Source organism: Crinia signifera, chromosome 1, assembly GCF_055691185.1.
Source record: "Crinia signifera chromosome 1, ASM5569118v1, whole genome shotgun sequence".
In the NCBI taxonomy this organism is placed as follows: Eukaryota; Metazoa; Chordata; class Amphibia; order Anura; family Myobatrachidae; genus Crinia; species Crinia signifera.
Window position 1 is genome coordinate 125842304 of NC_139217.1, and position 24370 is coordinate 125866673.

The following is a 24370-nucleotide window of genomic DNA, read 5'->3' on the forward strand; positions in this document are numbered from 1 at the left end:
CCTGGCACTGGGCAGGTGCAGTGGTGTCACTCCTTGGCGGTTGACACCCAGTTGTGATGCCACTGCTCTGGCATAATAACCACTTGCACATATGCACAACATAGATGTGGCACTGATACCTACTTCTTTTCTATTCTCTGTGTATTGTTTGACCATATCCCTGAAGCTCCCTGTATTGTATGGCAGTCACTGGGATGTTATATTATATTTAGATTTATAGTTCTATAAATATTTTTGTCCAGATGTACTAAGCTTGAAAAGAGATAAAATGGAGAGTGACCCAATCAGCTCCTACCTGCCATGTCACACTGAAACTCTTATAATGACACTATGCTCTTCATTTTCCATAACAAAGATTTGCTATTATATTAAGTTCCCCTAGCTTTAGTCTTTTTTCAGTTTTTTTGCCAGGAAATTAGCAATGATGGGGTGCCACTTTTAGCATGAGGTGCCGAACATCATGGCTACAAATTGCAGAGAATAAACCTCTTGTTTATTATGTTGCTTATAAATAGTGAATTATAACCTAATTACTTATTTCCACAGAACCAATTATTCGATTTTCAGAAGTTAAATATAGTATAAAAGAGCCTCAGGAAGTTGGGGGAATTGCTGTGGTGAAAATCCCTGTACTGCGCATAGGCGACAGCTCCAAAGTGTCTATTGTGAGAATCCACACAAAGGACGGATCAGCCATTTCTGGAGAAGACTACAACCCACTCTCTGAAGGTATTTATTAATACTGTATTTACAGTTGTATTATCTCAATATTAAGATTAGTGTACGTTTAGTGATTACTTCAAAATGCAGTTATTGCTGTTTACTGTGAGTACTTACATTTAGGATTCACATAGATAAAATGTTATCTGAATGTGCATACTAAAGCACAGATCTTACATACCATGAAACTTACATGCCATGAACTCTCATATGTCGCTGACATGCTGTATACAGATAAAGCCATGTTCATCTTTGCTGTGAAGCGGCATGCACGTCTGGGACTATTTGCAGCAGACGATCGCTCCAGTAATTCCCAATGGAATTAATAATGCAATCGGTGCAGGCACTCCATTTAGCATGCTGCAATGCATCAAAGATGAGCACCTGTAGATTAAAACTGCAGTGAACAAAACGTCAGTTTGGTCACTAGCTGTGACCAAAATGTAACATTCAACACTGCCACTCCTGATTGGCTGCTGGACCCCGAGCTTTGATTGGCTCGCGGTCCTGCAGGAGAGTTCAAAATAGCCGAGGACCTGCTTTGAGTATACAACTGGGTAACCCATGCACCTCTCTCTGCCCTGCTGTCACGGCTCTAAATTGTGTGCGGCTGGCGGCTGTCTTCCTTACAGTGAGCGGCAGCTGAGTGAGGGTCCATAGTAGTCTGAAGCCTTACTCAGCTGCATGCTATGTGTAACGGGTGGGCAGGCCCTGATTGTGGCTGACTGACGGCCGCCCTTAGGAGTCGGCACCCAGTGTGGCATCTCCTGTGGAATGTGCATCGAGCCGGCCCTGGTCACAATGGCAATGACCACTAGTAAAAAAAACTACTGCCATGTTTGATCTGTGAGTGTGACAATGAGGGGTTTATGGGCTTTAATACAATCTGAATTTTAGTGTTATCAGGGAGTGGGTCACCTATGACAGGATGTCTTTCCATGGTGAATTTAGTACATTCATTGCAATGTATTTCTTCCCACAGATGTTGAATTTAAAGAAGGCGAGACAGAACATTTTGTTGAATTAGAAATATTATATGATGGCAAAAGGGAAATGCGTGAAGCATTTACTGTTCATTTGAAACCCGATGATAACATGGTAGCTGAAACACAGGTACTGTGCAACAAAATGATATATTTTACAGTAAGAATATATGATGGAAAAATGCATAAAACTCTTTTAATGCAATCACATCAGGACTGCACATTAATCTACTGACAGAAAACAGAAGACTTGTGCAATTCACAGGGCGCTGCATTACCGAAAATGTACGCTGCATGCCAGTATTTCATCTGTCTTTGTGCAGTGAATGTGATAACCTAGCCTCCACAGTCACTTCTTAATTCTTTTACCACCACTTGTGGCCCTGAGTAGAGGCAAAATATTGAAACCCTGATGTGTCTGTATCAGCTTGTAACTTTACATCACCAGAATGCTTAGGGCAGTGGTTCCCAAACCTGGCACCCTGGGGAGCCTCGGGAGGTTTGCAAGGGTACCTTGGGTTGGGATTGTACAACCAAAACAAATTATTTATGCTCAAAGTGGTAAGACCAGTGCTGGTGGCTGCCAATCTTAAAATGTATCGACAAATACGTACAGTATGTTCCTCACCACATACATTAACTGAACCTGAGGGTGACAATTAAGCACAATTTACTGTATTTTTTTTATTTATCCATATGAAACTTTTTGACCCCGGGTACCTTGAACAAATGCTGATATTCTAGGATGCCCTGGTCAAGGATAATTGGGAACCACTGGCTTAGACACTTGAAAAGCCTTGACATGCTGGGGTTGCTGCATGTGCAAGAGGCATTTGCATTCCACAAGGAGGATTTAAGGGTAATTCCATGTCGCCTAAAGGTCGATACACACTGGGCGACTATGCCCAGCGTGTGTGGACAGCGATGATTGCGTTCATCGATCAGGGAAAGCTGCTCAGTGCATACACACTTAGCAGTTTTCCCCCTGCCCGGCGCAGACGACGGGGGGAGGATGGCTTTCCATAGAGCAGATGAACGGCTTTCCCAGCGATGATGCAGAAGTGCGCAGCAGCGCTCACTCCTCATTGCCAGGGTATACACACTGGGCGGCTTTGAGCTGAAAGCCGCTCAAACCTGCTGTTTTGAGCAACTTTCAGCTCAAAGTCTGTGTATGGGCCTTTACAGTACAAATATATGTAATTAAGATCTCTGAATTACCTTCTATTATGTTGGTTTTTCAAATCTTATTACTAATGCCCTTTGGTGTGCTAAGGGTTAATACCCCCTCCCATGCAGCATTACTAATTGGATTGAGCAGCTCCCACACTGTTTTTAGTTTCTGCATGTGCACAGTGTTCTGCGGCACAACGGTGATAACGGTGATAACGGTGATAAAGAAATGGCATCATGTTATGATATAAATCCTAGTGGCCTTCTAAGATATCCCAGACAAATGCCAATACTATAAGGTTACCTGTTTCTCCTTTACAGGTTATTGAACTAAAATAAATATGTATGGTAATTCCAGCAGCAGTAATGGGCAGTTACGTCATGTCTTATATTTTCAGATGAATAAAGCCATTGTGTACATTGAAGAAATAGACAGTGTTGCTGATGTGACTTTCCCATCTGTACCCCAAGTTGTTTCTCTACTCATATATGATGATACATCTAAAGCAAAGCAGAGTCCAAGTCCCCCTACTGGTTATCCTGTAGTATGTGTAACGGTAAGTACTACCATTAGCTGGTATCATTAAAAAATATGTAATATAACAAAAATATTATTCTTTGTCCATTTATACATAAGTCATAATCACACATACCCCAGGCCAAATGGTGTGAGAATCAGAAAGTGAGAGATTTTGGTATTTTCCCCTTTTTTTTTTTTTTTTTTTTAAAAGCGGCAATCAATTACATGGCAAAATCAATCTGTGTTTTTTTTTTCAATGTAATTGATTGCCGCTTTAAAAAAAATTGGAAAACTCTCCCAAAATCTCTCACTTTCTGATTCTCACACCATATTACATTTGTCCCCCCATGTCCTTTTGCCTTCCATGCTGTCCCTCTTACGGCTCTAATATGCAAAAGTCTAAAAATCTCTCTACGGTCTCACAGAAATGTCTGTCAGTAGTTGCAAATCATTTGCCCATCATTGTTCATATAAAAAATTGGGTTGATCCAGGATTTGTTTAAATCCATAATCACAGATGTGTCCACATGCACCTATCCTAAAATGGATCTATTTGTTGCACTACAAACACAACTAAGCCCATACCATCCCTAAACACAGATTCGAACCAAATATATCATAGTCACATCATTGATGTGAAAAAAATACAATGGGCAGTATTCAATGAGCCTGATTCGCCATGTTTTTATGGCGAATTTGTGCTGTTTGGCGAATTTTTGACTAAAACGGTGAATCACCCTATTCAATGACCAGATGGCGAATACATTTGAAGGTTTTTTTCGCCATGATTCACCGAGTAGCAATCGCTATCTTTTTATGGAGAAGTGGAATGTGAACTTTTAAAATAAAGTGTTTTGTTTTTTACATTTGGTGTCAAAAAATCAGGAATTTTATTCTGAGGAGGGGCATGCTATTTTTATTCATGTGCTGTAAGCACATGAATATATATTTAATTTTAAAACAAATATTTTTTTTTTTTTTTACACAGCAGCCAGCAGGGGGCGCCGGAGCCGAGCCGCTCATTAGATATTCATATATTCACTGCACCCGATCGTTACATATGCAAGATCGGGTTCGCCGCAGGAGCTCATATTTGCCGGTCAGGGGCAGCGAGCCCCTGACTCGTTGAATACCGGAGCCGGCGAGGCTCCGGAACGTGGCGAATGTGCAGCGAATCCTAAACAGGATTCGCTGCACCTCGCCGGTATTCACATTGAATACCGCCCAATGTGTGAGAACAATGGACACCTGGGTAAAAAAAAAGCATAAAACAATAGGGCAATTTATGCATTCAAGAGGCCCCCACTCTAGAATCCTTCAAAAACAGACTCAGGACTTTCCTGTTTACTCAAGCATTTCTATAATTCCCTTAAGTATCTCTATCCTCTGTAGTTTATGAAGAGCTTTTCTGTACTTCATTGTTTCTGTACTGTATTACATTAATTCTATCTGTTAAGAGCCTTGAGTTTTATTACAGAAAGAGTGCTGTATAAATAAATGTATTATTATCTATGACATTATGCCAACTGCAGGGTCACTCAGTGGACAGTTCATGGGAGCAAAACAGTAATTAATGCTGCAGTCATGATCTGTCCAGCGCTCACTCCAAAACTCTTGTATATTGCTGATGAGTTCTTCATATTTCTAAATTATTTAAATGTTTTGAAATGCTGGTGAAATTACACTCAGCAAGTGGTGAAAGCAGAGGCCCAGTGAGCCCTACATAAAGAGGAATTTATTGGAAACTGCTTGGCTAATTTGTAGCAGCCGAGCAGACGTTAAGACTCATCCACTCAGCACTCTAAATGGTTTCCTAATAACTTGCAAGTAAATGTTAATATTGAACATAAAATGTATATTCATTTATATACATGAGATGTAGTGCATGAAGCCCGCACATCCTAATAAGATAATATGGCTGGTGATGTATTTATTTTCATGTTATCTCTTGTTTTCTAGGCATGCAATCAAAAATACTCAGAGTTTGACAAAACTGCCTCCATCTGTGCTGCTGAGAATATTAATGACACCCTTACTCAGTATCGGTGGCTCATCAGCGCTCCCAGTGGCAGTGATGGTGTAACCAGTCCTATGCGCGAAGTGGATTCTAATACATTTTTCACGGACACCAAGTCAATCACTTTAGACTCCATCTATTTCCATGCTGGCTCCCGGGTTCAGTGTGCTGCCAGAGCAGTCACTGCTAATGGAGAACCTGGCCTTGAGCTACTGAGCCCCATTCTCACTGTCAGCAGAGAAGAAGGTTAGTTATTCTTGGTTTACAGTGGCAGACATACATTTTTGCTTGAACTGTTATGGAGGCCCCTTGGCAGTCAGGACAACATCCAACAAGGTCCAAATGTCTACCTCTCACAGCAGCCCCCCATTTAATAACCACTTAATGTCACCCCCAATTGTAGTCACCTCACAGTACTCTCCCACCCATTCACTAAACACCTGACAGCAGACCCTGCTCAGCACCACCAAAATGACCTAATTTGATTCCTTGTCCCAGGCTCCTTCTCACCTTTCATTGCTCCAAGTCTCCATCCTAGTATGTGCCCTCTCAGGCTCCACCATCCTGGGAATGTCACACATAGACGTTCTGCAGGCTGTTGGGAATTTGTAGCTTAAAATGGATACACATATTAAGCTATTTACAGAGCACATACCACACAGTCTGCAACTCCCAGCAGCTCCTGTGGTACTCAGCAACACACATCCAAGCTGTAATAGCAGCTATGGTGTACTAGAAGCCTGGTTATCATGGTGTTATTAGTGACGAGCAACAATAAGTTACTAGTATGTAGTTGAATTGTGGGGGAAACCAGTACATCTGGGGGAAAGCCATGCAGACATGTGGAAAATGTACATATTCTAAGCAGGCCCTGGTCGTAATAAAACCTGATTGGGCTGATTTGAGAGTGCACATAACCATAAAAACACTTCAGAAACCTTTTAATGGATAGGGATGACTCAGTTCTCAGTGATGTCAACTTTCTCCCATAGATGTGCTTAAGAAAATTGGCAATTTTGGCTTCCATAATTTTCGGGGAACATTTCAGCGGCACATTGACGGGAATTGAATTCCTCCCAAAGGGCCTGATTCTCTGTCAGACGCAAAAAAAAAGTATGCAGCAGCGTCTATTAGTGGTCACCCAGCTACATCATTATGCAAATGCAGTTACACACTCCTTCCCTTGTGTGCATTTGTGCAACCGAATGTGTAAAAACTGAGAACCCATATGAAAATGTCTGTACACGCTGTAATACTGGTTGGGACATTCTTAGATGCCACCATAACTTGCAACCATTGCAATTTGCACCAGCACTATGGCTGGAGTAGTTACTCTGTCTGACCAAGACCAGCTGGGAACCATGTCTCTTTCTTCACACAAACGTGACCCTTCCATAACACGCCCACTAAATGGACCATTTGTATGTACATTTCTAGCCACCTCTCTGTCTCCGCCGAGGAATGGCTATGGGGGGGGGGGGTTACCGCATGTGCAAAGGAAAAAGGTCAGACTACAGTCGAGGTGAGGGCGGGTAGCCCAGCCGAAGCCTGGTCATAAATAATATTCATGATGTACTATATCCTACTGATGTCATAGGTATGGTGGCTATTGTGTGCTGACCTGTAACAAAATGTGTGCTGACCTGTAACATCTTGGTCTTGTGGACACCACACATCCAATACATCCCATATATATTACATAAAAAAGTATTATTTTTCCTTTTCTCTCTTTCTCCCAGACTGTTCAATTTTCCCTTGAAACAGCCCAATCTTCTTCCCCCTATAATTCTCATCTTTTGAGGTTTTTGTATTATCTCTTAAATGTTATGATAGCAAAAGTAAAATAACATAAGTTAGTGCCCCCAAAAAAAGAGTTATCTTTTCTCTCCCCCAAAATGTATGGTGGCTATTGGAACAGCTACTGTTGCAGGGTGTAGGTAACAATTCTATGCTAGATCATTCTTATGTTTGCTTGAGAAAGCTTGAGAGATGAACAAGTATCAGCAAATAATTACCTTCTGGAATTTCAGTTGATCATTTGGTACATTAGTACAACATACAACAATATTTACGTGTAACTCTGTATGGCCCAAAACATTGTGCACCTCAAAATGGTTATTCTAGAAGCAATCTGGTCCTATAATGACAAGAATAGAATGGTCTATGTTTTAAGGGATTCAGTATTGAATCCCGGCGGTCGGGATCCCGGCGTTCAGAATCCCGACGCCGGAATCCCGACAGCCGAAATGCCGACAAGGGGGGGACGTGGATCGCCCCCCCTTGCGGGCTCGCTGCGCTCGCCACGCAGCGGGCCCGGTGCCTCGCTACGCTCGGCACACTAATTTATTCTCCCTCCAGGGGTGTCGTGGACACCCCAGGAGGGAGAAAGTGTCTGCATTTCGGCGGTCGGGATTCCGGCGTCGGGATTCTGAACGCCGGGATCCCGACCGCCGGGATTGTAACTGCATCCCGTTTTAAGCTATGCTTTATTTTAATGATCTGGCATCTGCCCTGTCAAAGTGATGTAGTCATTTTCTCAATTGCAGAAGTATACTGTATGTTTAATTCACTAACTCTTAACAGTTGGATCTAACTCAACAGTACTATACATTGATGACTTGGAAATACTACAGTAGACACATACCACATACTGGAATGGAGATCTGATTTATCTCATGTACTATAAATGATTCACCTTTACATAATTAATGTGTCTTTTCCTTCAAGGTCTTTGTCAGCCGCGTGTTCCAGGAACAGTAGGTGCTGAACCATTTTCCGCAAAAATTCGCTACACCGGCCCTGAGGATCCAGATTATCCTAATCTGATAAAGCTGACAGTAACTATGCCTCATATGGATGGTATGAAGTTCCATGTTACCTGACCTACACAGAAAATCTCCCAGTTAGCAATATCATATGTATGAATGAATATTTGAATGTATAAACCTCAATATTGTATAATGATGTGCTTCCCACAATATTCATAGAACAGGATAACAGAGCATGGTAAATGTGCATGTTGATTAAGGAATGACATAAATGTTATACAAAGAGTAAAACTGTACATTTATATAATATATGACAAACGTTTATATCACAGGTATGCTTCCTGTTGTGTCAACCAGACACATGTCCAACTTTGAACTGACTCTTAGCCCTGATGGCACTCGGGTTGGAAACCATAAATGTTCTAACCTCCTGGACTTCAATGAGATTCCTACCAAGCATGGCTTCATGACAGAGGACACGAAAAATGATGTAGTAATAGGTGAAACATCTCCGTACCAATACAGCACAGCTCTCAGATCGGCCAGGACCTTGCGTTTCTATCGGAATCTGAATCTGGAGGCCTGCCTCTGGGAATTTAACAGCTACTATGATATGTCTGAGCTCCTGACAGACTGCAGTGGAACTATAGGGACTGATGGACAAGTAAGTATACATGTGTATATTGCGTTCTTTTGTTCACAGCCATTGAAGTTTGTATAAAAGAATATTATATAGACCTTAATAATGCAGCTAGTACAAATCTAGGCATAGGGTTATGTAAGAATGAATATAGAATTCAGTTATATATTGATTATTATCGATGACAATTCTAGTTTGCATAAAGCATTGTACAATGTAAACCATAAGACAATCATAAGCTATTAAACATTGTTTCCTTTTTGGAGCTCTTTGGTTATGATCTGGATTAGGTGTCTGCAGTCCCTCAATAGTAAAACAGATCTCTATAAGTACTGTGTAAATACAGGACTTGTCTGCAGAGCCATACGGGACCCGGGACCCCGCTGCCCATCCCCGGACCCGCTGCCAGGACCTCACACTAGCGACCCCCCAGCTCCCCCTAGTTACGGCCCTGTGCATACAAGCCGTATGGCTCTGCAGACAAGTCCTGTATTTACACAGTACTTATAGAGATCTATTTTACTATTGAGGGTCACAATTATAAGGGTTATTTTTAGAAGCTGACATATTGTTTTATTCATTACATTAATGACATCAGATCATATCAAAATATCCATAATATAACCAAGGTGTCTATTCAGCATCATTATAGATGAAATAACTTTTACAGTATTTCTAGTTTGTAACATAGAGCCCTGGAAGGAAATGTTCTAAAGAGGACAAGTGGATAAGTTACCCTTAGCATCCAATCACCTTCTAGCTTTCATTTTATAAAATGTGCTAGATCAATAATAGGTAATGGAGCTCATTGGTTGCTATGGGAACTTCTCCACTTGACTTCTTTAGAAGGTGTGAATCATATCCCCCATGATGAGGTGAAGCATATCCATAGAGTATCACACTGACCTATAACCAGGGAGCACCTAGAAGGAAGAGAGAAGGCCTGATGGGAGGCTTAACCACGGCCTCCAGGGCTGGCTCTACCATTAGGCAGTTGCATAGGGTGATAGGCAGACACTGTGGCACCCTCCTAGAACCTATCACAAAATTAAGGCTGTCCATGAGGAAAACATCCTGGTTGTACTTAATGCAGGTGTCTGCGGAATGTCTAAGACGCCACCTCCACACTTTCACTTAAGTTGCCAGAAAGTGGATATTGGTGGCAGTGTGACTGAAGGTGGGGGGTTGGGAGGGGGGCAGTAGGTTGAAGTTTTGCCTAGGGCGCCCAGAAGAATTACACCGGCCCTGCATGCCTCCTTCATGCCAATGTTAAACTCCTGCAGAAGAATGCAATATTCACAATGCAGCATGGCCACATGCCTCGCCCCAGATCTCTTTACAGCCCTGTTATAATAAAACTTCTTAATATGATTGCATTTACAGTACTACATGTGTTTTACAGGTGTTGAATTTGGTTCAGTCGTATGTCACCCTACGAGTGCCTCTCTATGTGTCCTACGTGTTTCATTCTCCGGCTGCAGTTGGTGGTTGGCAGCACTTTGACCTGCAATCTGAATTAAGGTTGAAGTTTGTGTACGACACGGCCATCCTGTGGAACGAGGGAATCGGCAGCCCCCCAGAGTCTGAGCTGCAGGGTAAAGTCATAATTTACATTTAAAAAAAAAGAAAAAATGTCCATCCACAATTATCAAAGATTGGAAGAACACAATGTAAATATTTAACATGGGCGTCTATAATGGGAACCATCCATAGATGCCCATAATAACTTTTACTTGGAATTCTATGGAGCTGCGAAAAGCCAATCAGCCGTGGAGCTCCTATGGAACCCGCGGCTGATTGGCTGGAGGAGGACACGGTGTCTGACGTCACTGGCTAATCCTTCAGTTTGGGGGAGGCGCTCCAACTGTAAACACACTTGGGACTCCTCCAGATTTTTATGGTATCAGGACCACTCACTTTGTTATTTTAACCCGTGGATGCCTACATGGACCGCTAAATGTATGAAAAATACCATTGTATTTGTTTCATGCACTACACATTGACAAACCCCTTTATAAGTAATGAATAACTAACAAAATATTTATTTTACTGTTCATTTCAGGATCTCTTTACCCAACCAGCATGCGCATTAATGATGAAGGGCGTCTAGTTGTGAACTTTAAGACTGAAATTCGCTTCCGTGGACAGTTTGTCATGTCTCATCCAGGTAGGAGTGTGATACAATGTGTGTGTGTGTATTTGCATAGTAGGACAAAGAGAATACGTTTAAGAAGAAAAAAGAGCTCACTCACTCACTCACTCACTCAATTCTCCTTTCTTTCATTGCTGCTCTTTTTTTTCCTCTCCTCTTCTATACTTTTTTCTTCTTTTATTTTTCTCTAGGTGTTCCCATACAGGTTGAGCACTTCTCCCCTATAGATTGTAAGCTTGCGAGCAGGGCCCTCATACCTTTGACCATCTGTAAATACCCAGTTTGTTGTAGCACTGTCTCCTATTGTAAAGCGCAACGGAATATGCTGCGCTATATAAGAAACTGATAATAAATAAATCTCACTATTAGTTCTCGAATATTTAATTGTGGTACTTATGTAATATCTGGGCTCCCGTTTTTCTTATGAGACCGCGTCCCCTCGCGGGGCTCGCTGCGCTCACCACGCTTCGGGCAAGGTGGCTCGCTGCGCTCGCCACACTATATAAAATCAACTCCATGCGTAGTTGGATAGTAGGGGTATAAAAAAATGGGGTGCATTTAACATGGGAGCCCAGATAATACATAAGTACCTTAATTGTTTTCTATTTAAAACAAAAACTGGAAGAAGTTTGAAGCTCTATCATTTACTGTTTATTAATACACTATGTTTTTTTTTATCTTTTATTTAACTACAATGCCATTGTTATTAATTTTTGGTCTTTAGTATATGTTTTTTACTACACAATGGCTGTAAATTAATGCCTTCCAGATTGAAGTTCAGAGTTATGTTTTGCATTATCTTTTGCTGTCTTGTATACGGCATTGCTTATTTAAAACCTATCTTTTTCTTAATACAATTGTGTTTAAAAAAGACAAAAGGATTTGATGGGGAATCCTTACATAGTATACAATAAAGACCATAGTATGCATCTGTCTGTTCATTCAGGCTAATTTCAAGAAGCACTGTTTGGATTTTGATGTAGTTTTCACATTACGTTAGACCACAGGTTATCAAATTAAGTCCACAGGACCCCACATATTTCACGTTTTCCAGGTCACTTGTGATTATTTAAAATGTGACAGTTGGTGATACACAGTGACCTATATAATGTGACCTGTGTGGGGTCCTGAGGACTGCTAGAGCATTTGTTAAAAGTAAGAAGCTTACTAATATATTATCACTTACAGTTGGGAGTGCTGTACTCTCTCTCTCTCTCTCTCTCTCTCTCTCTCTCTCTCTCTCTACACATTGTTAAAGGTCTTTTCTCTGCCCCAGGTACATCTTTGTCATCCATGGTCATGTCAGTTGACCATCCAGAGCTCACTTTTACATTGAGCCTTGTCCGCAGTGAGCCAAGCTTCAGACAGCCTATGCAGCAGTGGAGTTTTGTCTCAGACTTCGCTGTAAGTATTGATACATTTATTACGCTTGCCTATTTATAACTATTGACTTACTGTATGAACCCAAGAACAAAAACCATTTAGGACCTCACATAGCGCATTGGTTTAGTTTTACACCCGTACAGAGCTTTCTGCTATTGAATTCTGCCTCTGAATACTAGATACTTTACAGGAAGGCAGAAAACTCTGAAGAGGTGCACTGTGCATAAATGTAGATCATCCATGCACTCCTGTTTGATGCATGCATAATGCTGCTTCAGTGCCGGTTACATATCATGTCCCCAGTAGGACATTCAGGAAACCATGGTTTTTGGAATAATTTGGATAGCAGATATCCGCATAAGGGGTACTCGAAAATGAACAGAACCACTATTAGCTCATGACGTGACACAAAGCAAAATAAAACATTGTTGAGCTCCATGGTTCCATCTCCTGGTCATTATAGTGAACTGTAGAGAGCTGGATCCAGTGTCACTTGCTTACTGGAACAAAATTCTGTCTCTAGGGTGTTAACTTTGGAGCTTAATTGTAAATAATAGGTATAAAGCATATCACCTTCACTTTAGTTATACAGGACACAATTTTGAAAATCACTTTGAGCTTTTAACTGGCACATATTTGTATTCCTACATTACTCCACAAATGAATACTACTGTACCTCTCCCCCCAACCATACATGGATCTAGGATGGGGGGCACTTGGGCCAGTTGTGCAATATGTCTGAGTCTAACATTTGAATGCATATAATTATATACAGTAGTGTGTATGTACAGTTAAGAGTGAAGTTGGCTACACCAGTTTTCACTGCTGTGGTGGCATGGGTAGTGGCTCTGTGAGCTGCTGGCCATGCCCCCAGCCACTCTGTCTCCGAAAATACACAAAGACGCACACCCGAAATGCACACAGCGTCTATTCACCGCTGCTCCGCTCAGCAGTGCCGGGCAGGGGGACTCCTAATTGCCCCCACTGCATGACGCAGGACCATCCCACCAAAAATGGGATGGTCCCACTAAAATTGGGACAGTTGGGAGGTATGTATTGTGTGTAATTATTTCATGCCTTATGTTGTTTTATAGAGTCTAAATTAATATGGAAAACTATTTTGCAGAAAGTAGGTTTTATAAAGTAACTAAGTAAATCAAGAGGATTATATAACTTCAGAAAGGGTTTCCGATACACATTAGAAAAGAGACGCACAACATGTCAGTTTCCTTACCAACCACCAGGGCATATTATCATTCATCACTATCATTCATAGACTTCTAATAACTTCTCTGATTTTGTTTCCTAGGTGCGTGATTACTCCGGTACTTACACAGTAAAGCTTATCCCTTGTAGTGCTTCTCCTAACCAAGAATATACTGTGACTCCCATATGCAACCCACGTGAGCCAATCACGTTTGACATAGATATTAGGTTTCAGCAGGTAAGACCTTGCTTCTAAGCCATATTTGTTCGTAGATAACGTGAATTCATGTTTGTGCCTGCACCATGATATATACATAAGTAACTCATTTTATATTGTAGGTCAGCGATCCGGTATCAACAGAGTTCAGTCTGAACACACAAATGTTTTTATTGTCCAAAAAAGAACTGTGGCTTTCCGATGGCTCAATGGGATTTGGTGAGGGCACGGATGTTGCCTTTTCTGAAGGTAAGAAAACCAGACTTCTGGAAAGCAGTGTAGATAAATGAAAACATCTGCATGTAGCTATTTTAGATTTATTAATACATTTTCTGTATCATTACACCTAATCATATATTACTTATATTTGTAAGTCATTGTCTGAAATGTAAGGACTACAAATCTCCATTTAATAGATTATTAGCAACCAGAATGTTTCACCTTATCATGTCATGTGACATTGCATGCTGAATATTCTATGCTTAACATCCTATGTAGAATATTCCATGCTGAACATTCTATGGGCAGTATTCAATGAGGCTGATTCGCCATGTTCTACAGCGAATGTGTGCTATTTTCGTGCTCTAAGGTGAATCTTTTTACTGAAAAAGTGATTCACCCTATTCAACGTGCAATATTCGCCGACGGTGAACAGTGAATGGCGGACAATTCGCCGTCTGATAGTCACCGCAATTAACTGTGGTTTTTCTAAGGGTTTTTCAATGTGAATCACCATGAGTGTATTCATTGATCAGATGGCGAATTGCTTTCTAAGTGATTTTCGCTGTGTGTCACCGTGTAGCAATCGCCATCTTTTTATGATGAACTGGAATGTGGATTTTTAAAATAAAGGTTTTATTTTTTTTAATTTGGTGTAAAAAAATCAGGAATCTTATGTGAAGGGGCGTGCTATTTTTATTAATTTTTATTCACGAGCCCCTGCGGCATTGAACACTGTGCCAGCGAGGGCTGGCAGCAAAGGCTCCAGCCCTCTGGAACAGGATTCGCTGCACATGCCGAGTATTCTCATTGAATAATGCCTTATGAGGCATATTCCATGCGCAGCATTCTATGTGCAATATTGTATGCTTAACATTCTATGTGAAATATTCCATATGCAACACTCTATGCTCAACATTCTATCTGCAATATTGTATGCTTAACATTTTATGTGAAATATTCCATATGCAATACTCTATGCTCACCATTATTATTATGAGTAGTACATCTGCCCATGTCCTTTATCTCCTTTAAACGTCAGTTGATTAGTAAATATGTATCATGGATGTGTCCTGAATGTCGTATTAGTAATCATTCATTTTCTTTTGGGTGTCAAGGATCTGTGATTTATGGGCGAGTCATGGTGGATCCCGTTCAAAACCTTGGAGACTCTTTCATCTGCAACATTGAGAAAGTCTTTTTATGCACTGGAGCAGATGGATACGTTCCCAAATACAACCCCGAGGACAAGGAGTTTGGATGCCTTGCAGACTCCCCAACTTTACTTTATAGATTTAAGATATTGGTATGTCAGAATACATGTAAATCTATATATATATAACCATCACACCCTAGTGTATTAAAGATATGTTTGTATGGAGCATATAGGATATCTTATATATTGGCTAATTGTCCTATCCTGCGAGTTCTGATATTTTCACATAAGCATAAAGTAGAATGTTTTTATACGGGTCATAGAATTTCAGGATGAATCTAATATCAATAACATTTTGAAAAAGATTGTATATCAGACCTTATGATACACACAGTTTTTCCAAAGCTAAATTGATGATGATGTCAGAACTCAATGTGGAAATCAATCTAGTTCCTATTGATACCGCTTTTATACCAAAAAGCCGGGTCGCACCCCCGGGATTTTGGACACCGCTCCAATCCGGATGCGACCTGGCTTGTGGCCCTTTCACACGGCCGTTCCTACTCAGCATAATGCCAGACAGGTGATGTCAGCGGATCCGGGTCCTGAGTAGGCGCTGGGAGATGAGAGCATCCGTGCTAAATGTTTTATAACTATTTACATTATGTTAGATTGTCAAATATTTAAATTAATATAACGTTCTTCCTATTTATTCCATAATAGGACAAGGCACAGCCAGAAACCCAAGCTAAGGTGTTTGGAAATGTTGCTTTTGAAGCTAAATTAGTTGCTGACAACCCAGAAGCATTGCCCTTGGCAAGACAACCCGGGTCTGATGGCTTCAGTCTATCATCAGATGCTCTATTCCAGGTAAGTGTAGACTGAGAGAGCAATTACCACTTCATACTTAATTGCTGAAGCAATATAGGAAAAAACATTGCAATAAATGACTTATTGTCATGTTAATAATGACAACGTTATTGTAAAGTGAAGAAATGCTGTGGGGCTTTATAGCAAGAGCTAAGGGGCAGCTGTATTAAGCCTGGAAAGGTTATAACGCAGCAGTGTCAGCTCCTAACTATCATGTTACAGGCTGGTTTGGAAAATGTCTTATCTTTATGGTGGTGAAAAAACTATGTCCGCTAGGTATAGTAGAAGCTGCCGTTATGTGCACTAGTGGGTTACCTATAACTTTCGAAAATTATTAATACTATTGCACAGGCGAAGGTGTGCACATTGGGCAATAAAATTCTGCCAAGAGAGGATAGAAGAAATATTATATTTCTCCTTCAGGGGTATTATTGTCTCGTTACTAGTCCTTTCTCTAGTAGTTACTAAGGGTAGAGGTAAAAAGTAAAAGGAGAAAAAAGGCCTTAAGTGGAAAGTTCCTTTATAAACAAATATATAACAAACTGGGTTCAGAATAACTAATACCTCACCTACATAGCAATGTGGCGAGGTGAAACTTATCAAGGTTTCTTTAGATATAGGAATTGCATTCCTTACTTATATCATAAAAAGGTAAGTAGCATTCATCAAGGTTTCTTTAAGGTCAAAAGAATGCCTACCAGTACTGACAGTTAAAGGCATGGTATCTTCCACACTGTTGAGTTTTTATTCATAAACAATTTTTAGCATAATATACAGATGAAAAAAATCTTAAAAATAGTTAATTGTTCAAAAAGTAGAGAGGGTGGTTTCGGCTCGCCTAGAGGTGGCAGCCAACCCCCTCAGTATAATAGGCCCTTTTATAGTGGAGTTGGAAAAAATAAATTAAGGTGTCCTACCTCCTCAACAAGTTGCTGATCGCCACATCTCCTATATATGTAGAAAGTCCTCCTCCCAATGCGTTTCAAGACTAAAGTTTAAAAATAAAGAGACCTTAAGGTGGCCATACACATCCCGATGCGGGCTGTGCGATGTGTGCTTTGAGGTGCGCGCTCCCGTGGCACCTCATCGCACAGTACAAAAAGTATGTGCTGCACATACTTTTTGTACTTAGTTTTCATCACATCGCATCGCATGCACAAGGCATGCGATGCATGCTAGTTAAGCACAGAATGCACGCCTTGCCTGTCATTTCTGCATCTGTCACTATGGGGGTTATTCTAGTTCATTCTTTCTGACAAAATCCTTCTTAGATGGACAAAACCATGTGCACTGCGGGTGGGGCAGATGTAACTTGTGTAGAGAGAATTAGATTTGGGTGGGGTTTTTCTTCAAAGTGAGATCTATATTTCAGTGTAAAATCATGCAGTCAGTATTTTCCCTGCACAGAAACAAAAAAAACTCACCAAATCTAATTCTCTCTGCACATGTTACATCTGCCCCCCTTGCAGTGCACATGGTTTTGTCCATCTAAGAAGGATTTTGTCAGAAAGAATGAACTAGAATAAACCCCTATGTCTTAGACTTCCAGTAGATTTTTTTAAGGTTAAGTATAATTTTTTCCCTTAACTTCTTAGGTGGCTGCAGGTCGTGAATGGTTTATTCATACCATTTATACAGTCCGCTCTAAAGAAAATGCCAATAGAGGTATTGGAAAACGTAGTCTGGATTACTACCATAGCTTGAGTAGCGCTGCAGGCCATAGTGATCAATTGCTTCTGAAGAGAAACCGGAGAGCAAATCAACAGGATTCAGCCCTCACACAAGACATTGGTACAGATAAGAACAGAGGAACAAATATTCAGCATATTACTATTACACACTCCCGTAGCGTCTCTGCCAAGGATGCATTCCCTGGAAGTGGGCAGCTTGATAAACCAGCACTGGAAATTACTGGCCAGGACCCGCAGGGCACTTTGGTGCCTGTTATTGGAGGAACGGTCGCTTTGCTACTCCTGGTTTGTACAACAGCTATTATCATTGTGCTTCTAAAACACAGAGGACGCTCACAGTCAGATAAAAAGTCTGTGTCCAGCAGTCACTGCAATAGCCATGAAACTGTAACCACTCAACCCAGCAGCAGTGACAGTTCCGAGGTATAGAAGAACGGACATGGCCTAACATACCGCCAGATTTCTTGGTGCTTATATTTTGGTATTATTATAATGGAAGCATCAACAGTTAAGCCAAGGCGATTAATGAGTATTATATAGAACTTCTTGGGGTATTGATGTTTGAGCAAGACCCTGCAGATAGATCTTATTGGAACATTGATGTTGCAAATGTCAAATGCCTGCAGGCCAGATACACCACTATGACAAGTGCCAGCAAGAAACCAACAGCAACAGCCTTCTTAATTTTTGGACTTTGTGTCATTCTGTAGTGGAACCGATGAAAACACTAAGCATTACCTTGTGCTGTAGCTCTGATCATAAAGAATATACTGTAACAGTAAATGAGTGCAGTTGGTCACATGACTGAATGCTTGCGGAGAGTGCGCCCTGCTCTGTTTTACAGAGTTGTTTAGTGCTTACATTAGTTCTGACTTCTAAGACAAAATGCACTGATGAAAATGTAATTGTTTTTGCCAAGAACATCTAACTTAACATGTGCCTTAACGCTTGTTAGAAGGAACTACAGTAGTGTTACATGTACATTTTATTTGTAGGTATTCTGTTTACTATTCATGTCTGAAGTCCTGAATGCCCTTAAGCAGGGCACATACTGGGTGATACTGTATATTGGCTGTTTAAGATGATACATCGAGCAGCCGATTGGTAAGTGTACATGCTTACCTGATTTGCTTACCTGGTCTGTTGGTGCAATGGCAGGGCTGCCGTCAAGTCGGCCTAGTGTGTACCCAGCATAAGAAACATTGGGGAAAATTTAAATGATTGCATTTGAATGTTACTTTTAACCCTTTGAGTGCCAAGTGAATTTGTCAATATAGGTGTGAAAATTGGCACACAACCCTTTTTATTCATCATAATGACCTGAAATGTTTACCTTATATAGGAAATAAAATTCTTTTTTTACACATTTTTTTATTTGAATTTATATAAGAAATGTGAGTGATGCTGACATTTTAAGCGGATATTTTGCAAATCTCTCAGAGATGTTGGCACTCAAAGGGTTAAACATGATGAAATTGTGTTTGGACAAGAAATTTTGCTTTCTCTGTTTCCTGTTTTTACAAATCTCATGAGTTCGGTGTTCTTTGAGGTTAGAACCATGTTACAAGAACACCGATATTTGGCTCTTCTGCCATCCCTTAATATGCCACTCCTTGCCTCTCTTAGCACTCCTGTCAGCAGTCAATCTGGAATAATTCATGGAGAATGAGTTTAATACAAGTCTCTAGCAGAGTGGATTATACTGCAGAGAGGGTGTTCTTCTTCTCCTGAGACATATTCTCCTCTCCCTACCTTTCTCCTCTTGGTGTGCCCACTGCAGTGAGAGGACATTGACCAAAGATGCAGGCTGCCAGTGTACAAGTACCACCATGGACTGCAGAGGTCCGATGCATATGAGATTCTCTGCTCACTTCCTCTTTCATCTATGTACAAGTGTTGTTAACATTGTTATTGTGCTCATATGGCTCATCTCCCTAGTCCATCATTGAGAATTCCTTCACCGGCTACAAGAAAACACTCTCCTTATTAGCCCTGCAATAATGGCAGCTCTGCAGTAGGCCAAACTGACTACATATGAAGCTCATAGTAGAGACGGTAAAGCCTGCATTGGGTAGCCAGTAAGGATTAATGTAAAGGGAAGAAAGCCACAGTATGTTGTATACATTAGATGCCACAAATTACAATAGCTGATATTTCTGTATAGATACTGAATATTATCTGTTGCGCAAATTGATGGCCCTTGTATGTGATGTGTACAGTTTTTGTGGACGCATATGACGATTCCTCCTCGCTCAATTTTTGCAGCGAGGGGAATCGGCATATTTTGCTGCAGAAGCAGCGAGACTCACGGCTAAATGCAGCATGCTCCCTGCATTAGGAACGTTGAACACGGAGAACGGCCGGAGCGGGTGTTAAACAGCGAGAATCGCTGGTTTTCGGCGATCCCCACCGTTTAAACCCCTCACCGACGGCTCGCACCCTCATTGAATACTGCCCAAAGCATTGCACTGCTCTTTTATTATTTGTTGCCTACAAAATACTGTTTCATATATGTCCTAAAACTGAAGCATCATTGGCTCTTTATTTTGAGTGATATTTCAGTTTGCTTTTTATACATATTGGGTTAAGTTTGATGGAAGAGTAGCATCCCTACGTAAGCAGGTACATGCCGCTAGTTAGCTAAGTATTGTACAAGATCATATGGGGTGTTACAATATCTTTCCCCCAGATCTGGTCATCGCTATGTACAGTATTTGTTCATTCCAGCAATTTTTATCTAGTAAAACATACTCATAACATTCTCACTAATATTCCTAATCTTCTCCAGCCATTCAGTAAGTATTAGGCATCTGTATGAGTTCCGTTCCACTATACCAAATACAATATATTGTTATTGTTTATGGCTTTTGTTAATTGCAATTTTTAATCCCTTCAAGTAAATAGAAATGAAAAAATCAATCCTCTAAGCAGAGCAATATATGCCATTCTGTTTTATGTACTTGAAGCGCACTAAAAATATAATGCAGAACTTTCACTTGAACATGTGTATTTATGTAAATTAATTGTCTTTAAAAAAACAAATAAATACATTTGTATGACTTATCAATGGGGTTATTGGAGGTTACAGGAGGTGCATGGAAGGATAGAGAAACCACCACCGACATGAGCGGACATCATATGCATCTTCTTTGTTGTTCCTCCATGTCGGTAATGGGCTGAGAAATACTCACAGTACTGAAAGAGTACCGAAAGCATTACTTTTGGAGATTTTAAGAATCTCAACACTATTGCGGTCAACATTGTGGTGCTGCCATTATTATTGTCCACCTTCTGACTACATCCTCTCTCCCCCTGACATCTTTTCTCCCCCTGCTACTTGCACCTTACACTAGGTGTTTAAAAACCTTTTTGAATCACGGTGTCCTACTATGCCCCTTTCACCAACACACCCCTGTGGCACCTGGGCATCATATGAACCCACAACAAGTATCACCAGCAGTTGAAATGCCACTGGGTGTCATCCTAGTGCAGTGATGGATAACCTTGACACACCAGCTGTTGTTGAACCACACATGCCAGCATGCCCTGCATCAGTTTTATCATGGAGTGTATACTCAGCTTTATTGTTCTTTTCATATTTGCATTCGGTATGACACTTCACTTTTTGTGCTGCGCAAATAGAGCATAATACTATATTACTATTGTAAAGCGCAACGGAATCTGCTGCGCTATATAAGAAACCGTAAATAAATAAAATAAATAAATATTACAGTGGTTTTCCATATCATATTTCCCAATGTGACTGTAAAAGCACTAACATTACTACAACATATTTCCTTAGTGTTACATAGTGTATGACCTCCCCCTGGTGGTTTAAAGTGGTGTCTACAAAATCTTTTTTTCCACTGCTTAATTTTTTTGCAGTTGTTTTTACTGCTACATTGTTGCCATAACATTTGTTTGTTGTCCCCATTGTCAGAAGTTGCATCCTACTGTTTTTACATTAATATTACTATTCGTTCAAATTGTGTCTTTGTAAAATCTGTTTTATTCGACGTTCCTTAACATCTGTGTACTAGCATGTTACTGTTATCTAACTGCGCTCCTTTCCAACACATGCTCCCATGGGTAATATTTGGCTGCGCAGTTTATCATTTATAACTGTCAATACATAATATCATTAAAGCAACATTCAAGACTAGCTCTGGTAACCTCGCAATAGCTACAGTATTTCTTAATTGAACAATGTGTAACTTCACATTACCTGGTGGTGCTGGGTAAAGTTAATGCTACATTTTAGCATTGGTAGTGATACTAGTTCTGATAATCAAACATCTGTTACTAATACCAGAAAGGGAGGCCAAAACCAATGACTAGTAAATCCAGCACCAGCTCCCAAACACCTTCCCCAGCCCCTGCTTGATATGTGCTGGTATACCACCTCCACCACTAAAACTGCTCAAGATCAAGTTATTATATTATATTGATAATAGACATTACAGACCAGCTCAAGTATGTTCCTACAGATTACTTCCATCTATGATGTATACTGAAGTGTTAAATATTCTACATAAAACTTACCTGTCCCCACAAGAGTTTTACAATTGGACATTCTTCTGTGCATAATTGCTATAGACATGGAGATCCTACAGTTGACTTGTATCATTATTTATGGCTATCCCCTTGATTAGAAGAGTTTTGCTGCACATTAAGCTGTATGTGGATCAGTGGCGTAAGTTCGTCACAGTTGCCCGGTGGCAAGATTGTAGTACCACATCTAGAGTCCTTGAAGAAGGAGATTCACCTTAGAAGACAGGAACCACAATAGGTTTATTTATGTGGAAGCTGGAATAACTTTTGGAAGAAAAGACCTCCTAGTATACCGCTCTGCTTTATCAGGAAGGAAGTTATTTACTAGAGAGGACAGCAAGACAGAGCTTTTATGTCCAAAACTCTCCTAGCAGAAGCTAAAGTTAGAAGCAGTACAACCTTTCAAGATAAACATTTAAACTTCACAGACTCTTAACGACCATTGTAAAGTAGGAAATATAACAATCCCAGAGAGCACTGGGAGGGAACGTTTGTTACCACCGAAATACCCAGAGAGGTTTGCAAGTCTTTCAACTGTGCAAACTTAGAAAAAAAAAAAAATTTTAAGAGAAAAAGGGTGGAAACTTGGACCTTAATGAGCCCAGACACAAGCCAGCACTTAAAGTTGCCTACAGGAAAAGGAGGAGCTGAGAGGTATTAAGGGCAGAGAGAAAAAACTTCTACCTACACAGTGGGCAAGGTAATTTTTCCAAATACGATAATGACATTACATAACCTCCATACAATGGTGAGCATTGAAGGGATGACGACCTCTCATCCTCAGGAGAGCTCACTCAACAACAATGCCGTCAAATGAAGATGCTTTAAGTCTGAAAAACCTGCTGTAACAGATCTTCCCTCAGAAAGAGGGGCCATAATTTATACACCAGCAGACAGCAGAGACTGGAGTACCAAGCCCTTTGCAGTCATGAGCTATCAAGGAAACCCTGAGTGTCTCCATCTTGATTCGCTGAAGACCAGGCAAAAAGGGGATTTTTGTAAGAACTCACCGTTCATATCCCATTCTCTGAGTCCATCCTGGTGACACAGCTCAACCGTGGGATGTAGGAGGGTCCACAGGAGCCAGGCACCTATGCTAACATCTTTGAGGCAGACTTCTCCCATCTTCATCCCAGCACTCCTCATTTCAACTTCCAGAGCATACTAGGATACATTACTCAGCACAACGCCTGAACATATTAATATGCACAATCAACAATAACATGGGAGGGTACGCTCAGGCCTGCAGTTCTCATGGAACCTGTAGAATTTGTTAAAGGTGTGAACAGAGGCCGGTGTGGCAGCCCTGCATAACTGCTCTGCTGTAGTCCCATGAGAGGAAGCAACTGACCTAGTGGTATGGGCATTAATCCTGGTTGGGACTGGCCTGACAACTTTTGTGTAAGAAAAGGCAATAACTGACCTCAACCACCATGCAATGGACTGCTTAGAAGCTGGCCACCCTCACTTATGTAAGTCATACAGTACTAGTAACAAGTCAGTCTTACGAAACTCCTTTACTCTGTCCACATAAATGCGCAGCGCGTGTACCACATACAATTTCTTAAGTTTGGCCCTATTTCTTGCCTCCTCAGGAGGACAAAACACCAGAAGAACAATTTCCTGGTCCTGGAAATTTGACACCACTTTAGGTAAGAATTTAGGTACCATACAAAGAACAGCCTTATCCTCATGAAATACAAAAAAAAAGATAGACAACGCAGAAAGTTGTACTTTCAAGGATTGTAAACTCAACCCAGCTGAATACCCATCCTGGAGTTTCTGCCTTTCACACCACCGGATATAAGTTTTCCAAACTCGATGGTAATTTGCTGCCGACACAGGTTTGCGAGCTCTGAGCATAGTCTGAATAACTGCCTCCGAAAACACTTTCTTTTTCAACAAGGAGGTTTTAAAAGCAAGCCGTCAAATTGAGACGAGCTAGGTCGTGGTGAAAAAATGGACCTTGTTGGAGCAGGTCTGAATGAAGAGAAAGACACCATGACCCTATCAACAACCTCAGTATGTCCGAATACCAGGACTTCCTGACCCAATCCAGAGCCACCAGAATGACCCTCAAACCCTGCGTCCTCACTTTCTTGAGGAC

At 40.8% G+C, this 24370-nt stretch overlaps 1 protein-coding gene across 1 annotated transcript in view; it reads left to right on the forward strand.

Annotated features, from left to right (window-relative positions):
• Nucleotides 1-20779, forward strand: part of FREM3 (FRAS1 related extracellular matrix 3) — a 65315-nt gene extending 44536 nt beyond the window's left edge. Inside the window, 14 exon segments of the mRNA XM_083173122.1 lie at nucleotides 547-729; nucleotides 1703-1833; nucleotides 3272-3430; nucleotides 5353-5656; nucleotides 8138-8269; nucleotides 8511-8842; nucleotides 10221-10413; nucleotides 10881-10985; nucleotides 12247-12374; nucleotides 13663-13797; nucleotides 13899-14025; nucleotides 15114-15301; nucleotides 15875-16021; nucleotides 17617-20779. Coding sequence (XP_083029248.1) covers nucleotides 547-729; nucleotides 1703-1833; nucleotides 3272-3430; nucleotides 5353-5656; nucleotides 8138-8269; nucleotides 8511-8842; nucleotides 10221-10413; nucleotides 10881-10985; nucleotides 12247-12374; nucleotides 13663-13797; nucleotides 13899-14025; nucleotides 15114-15301; nucleotides 15875-16021; nucleotides 17617-18141 — 2789 coding nt within the window. The 3' untranslated portion in view covers nucleotides 18142-20779.
• The last annotated feature ends 3591 nt before the right edge of the window (nucleotides 20780-24370 follow it).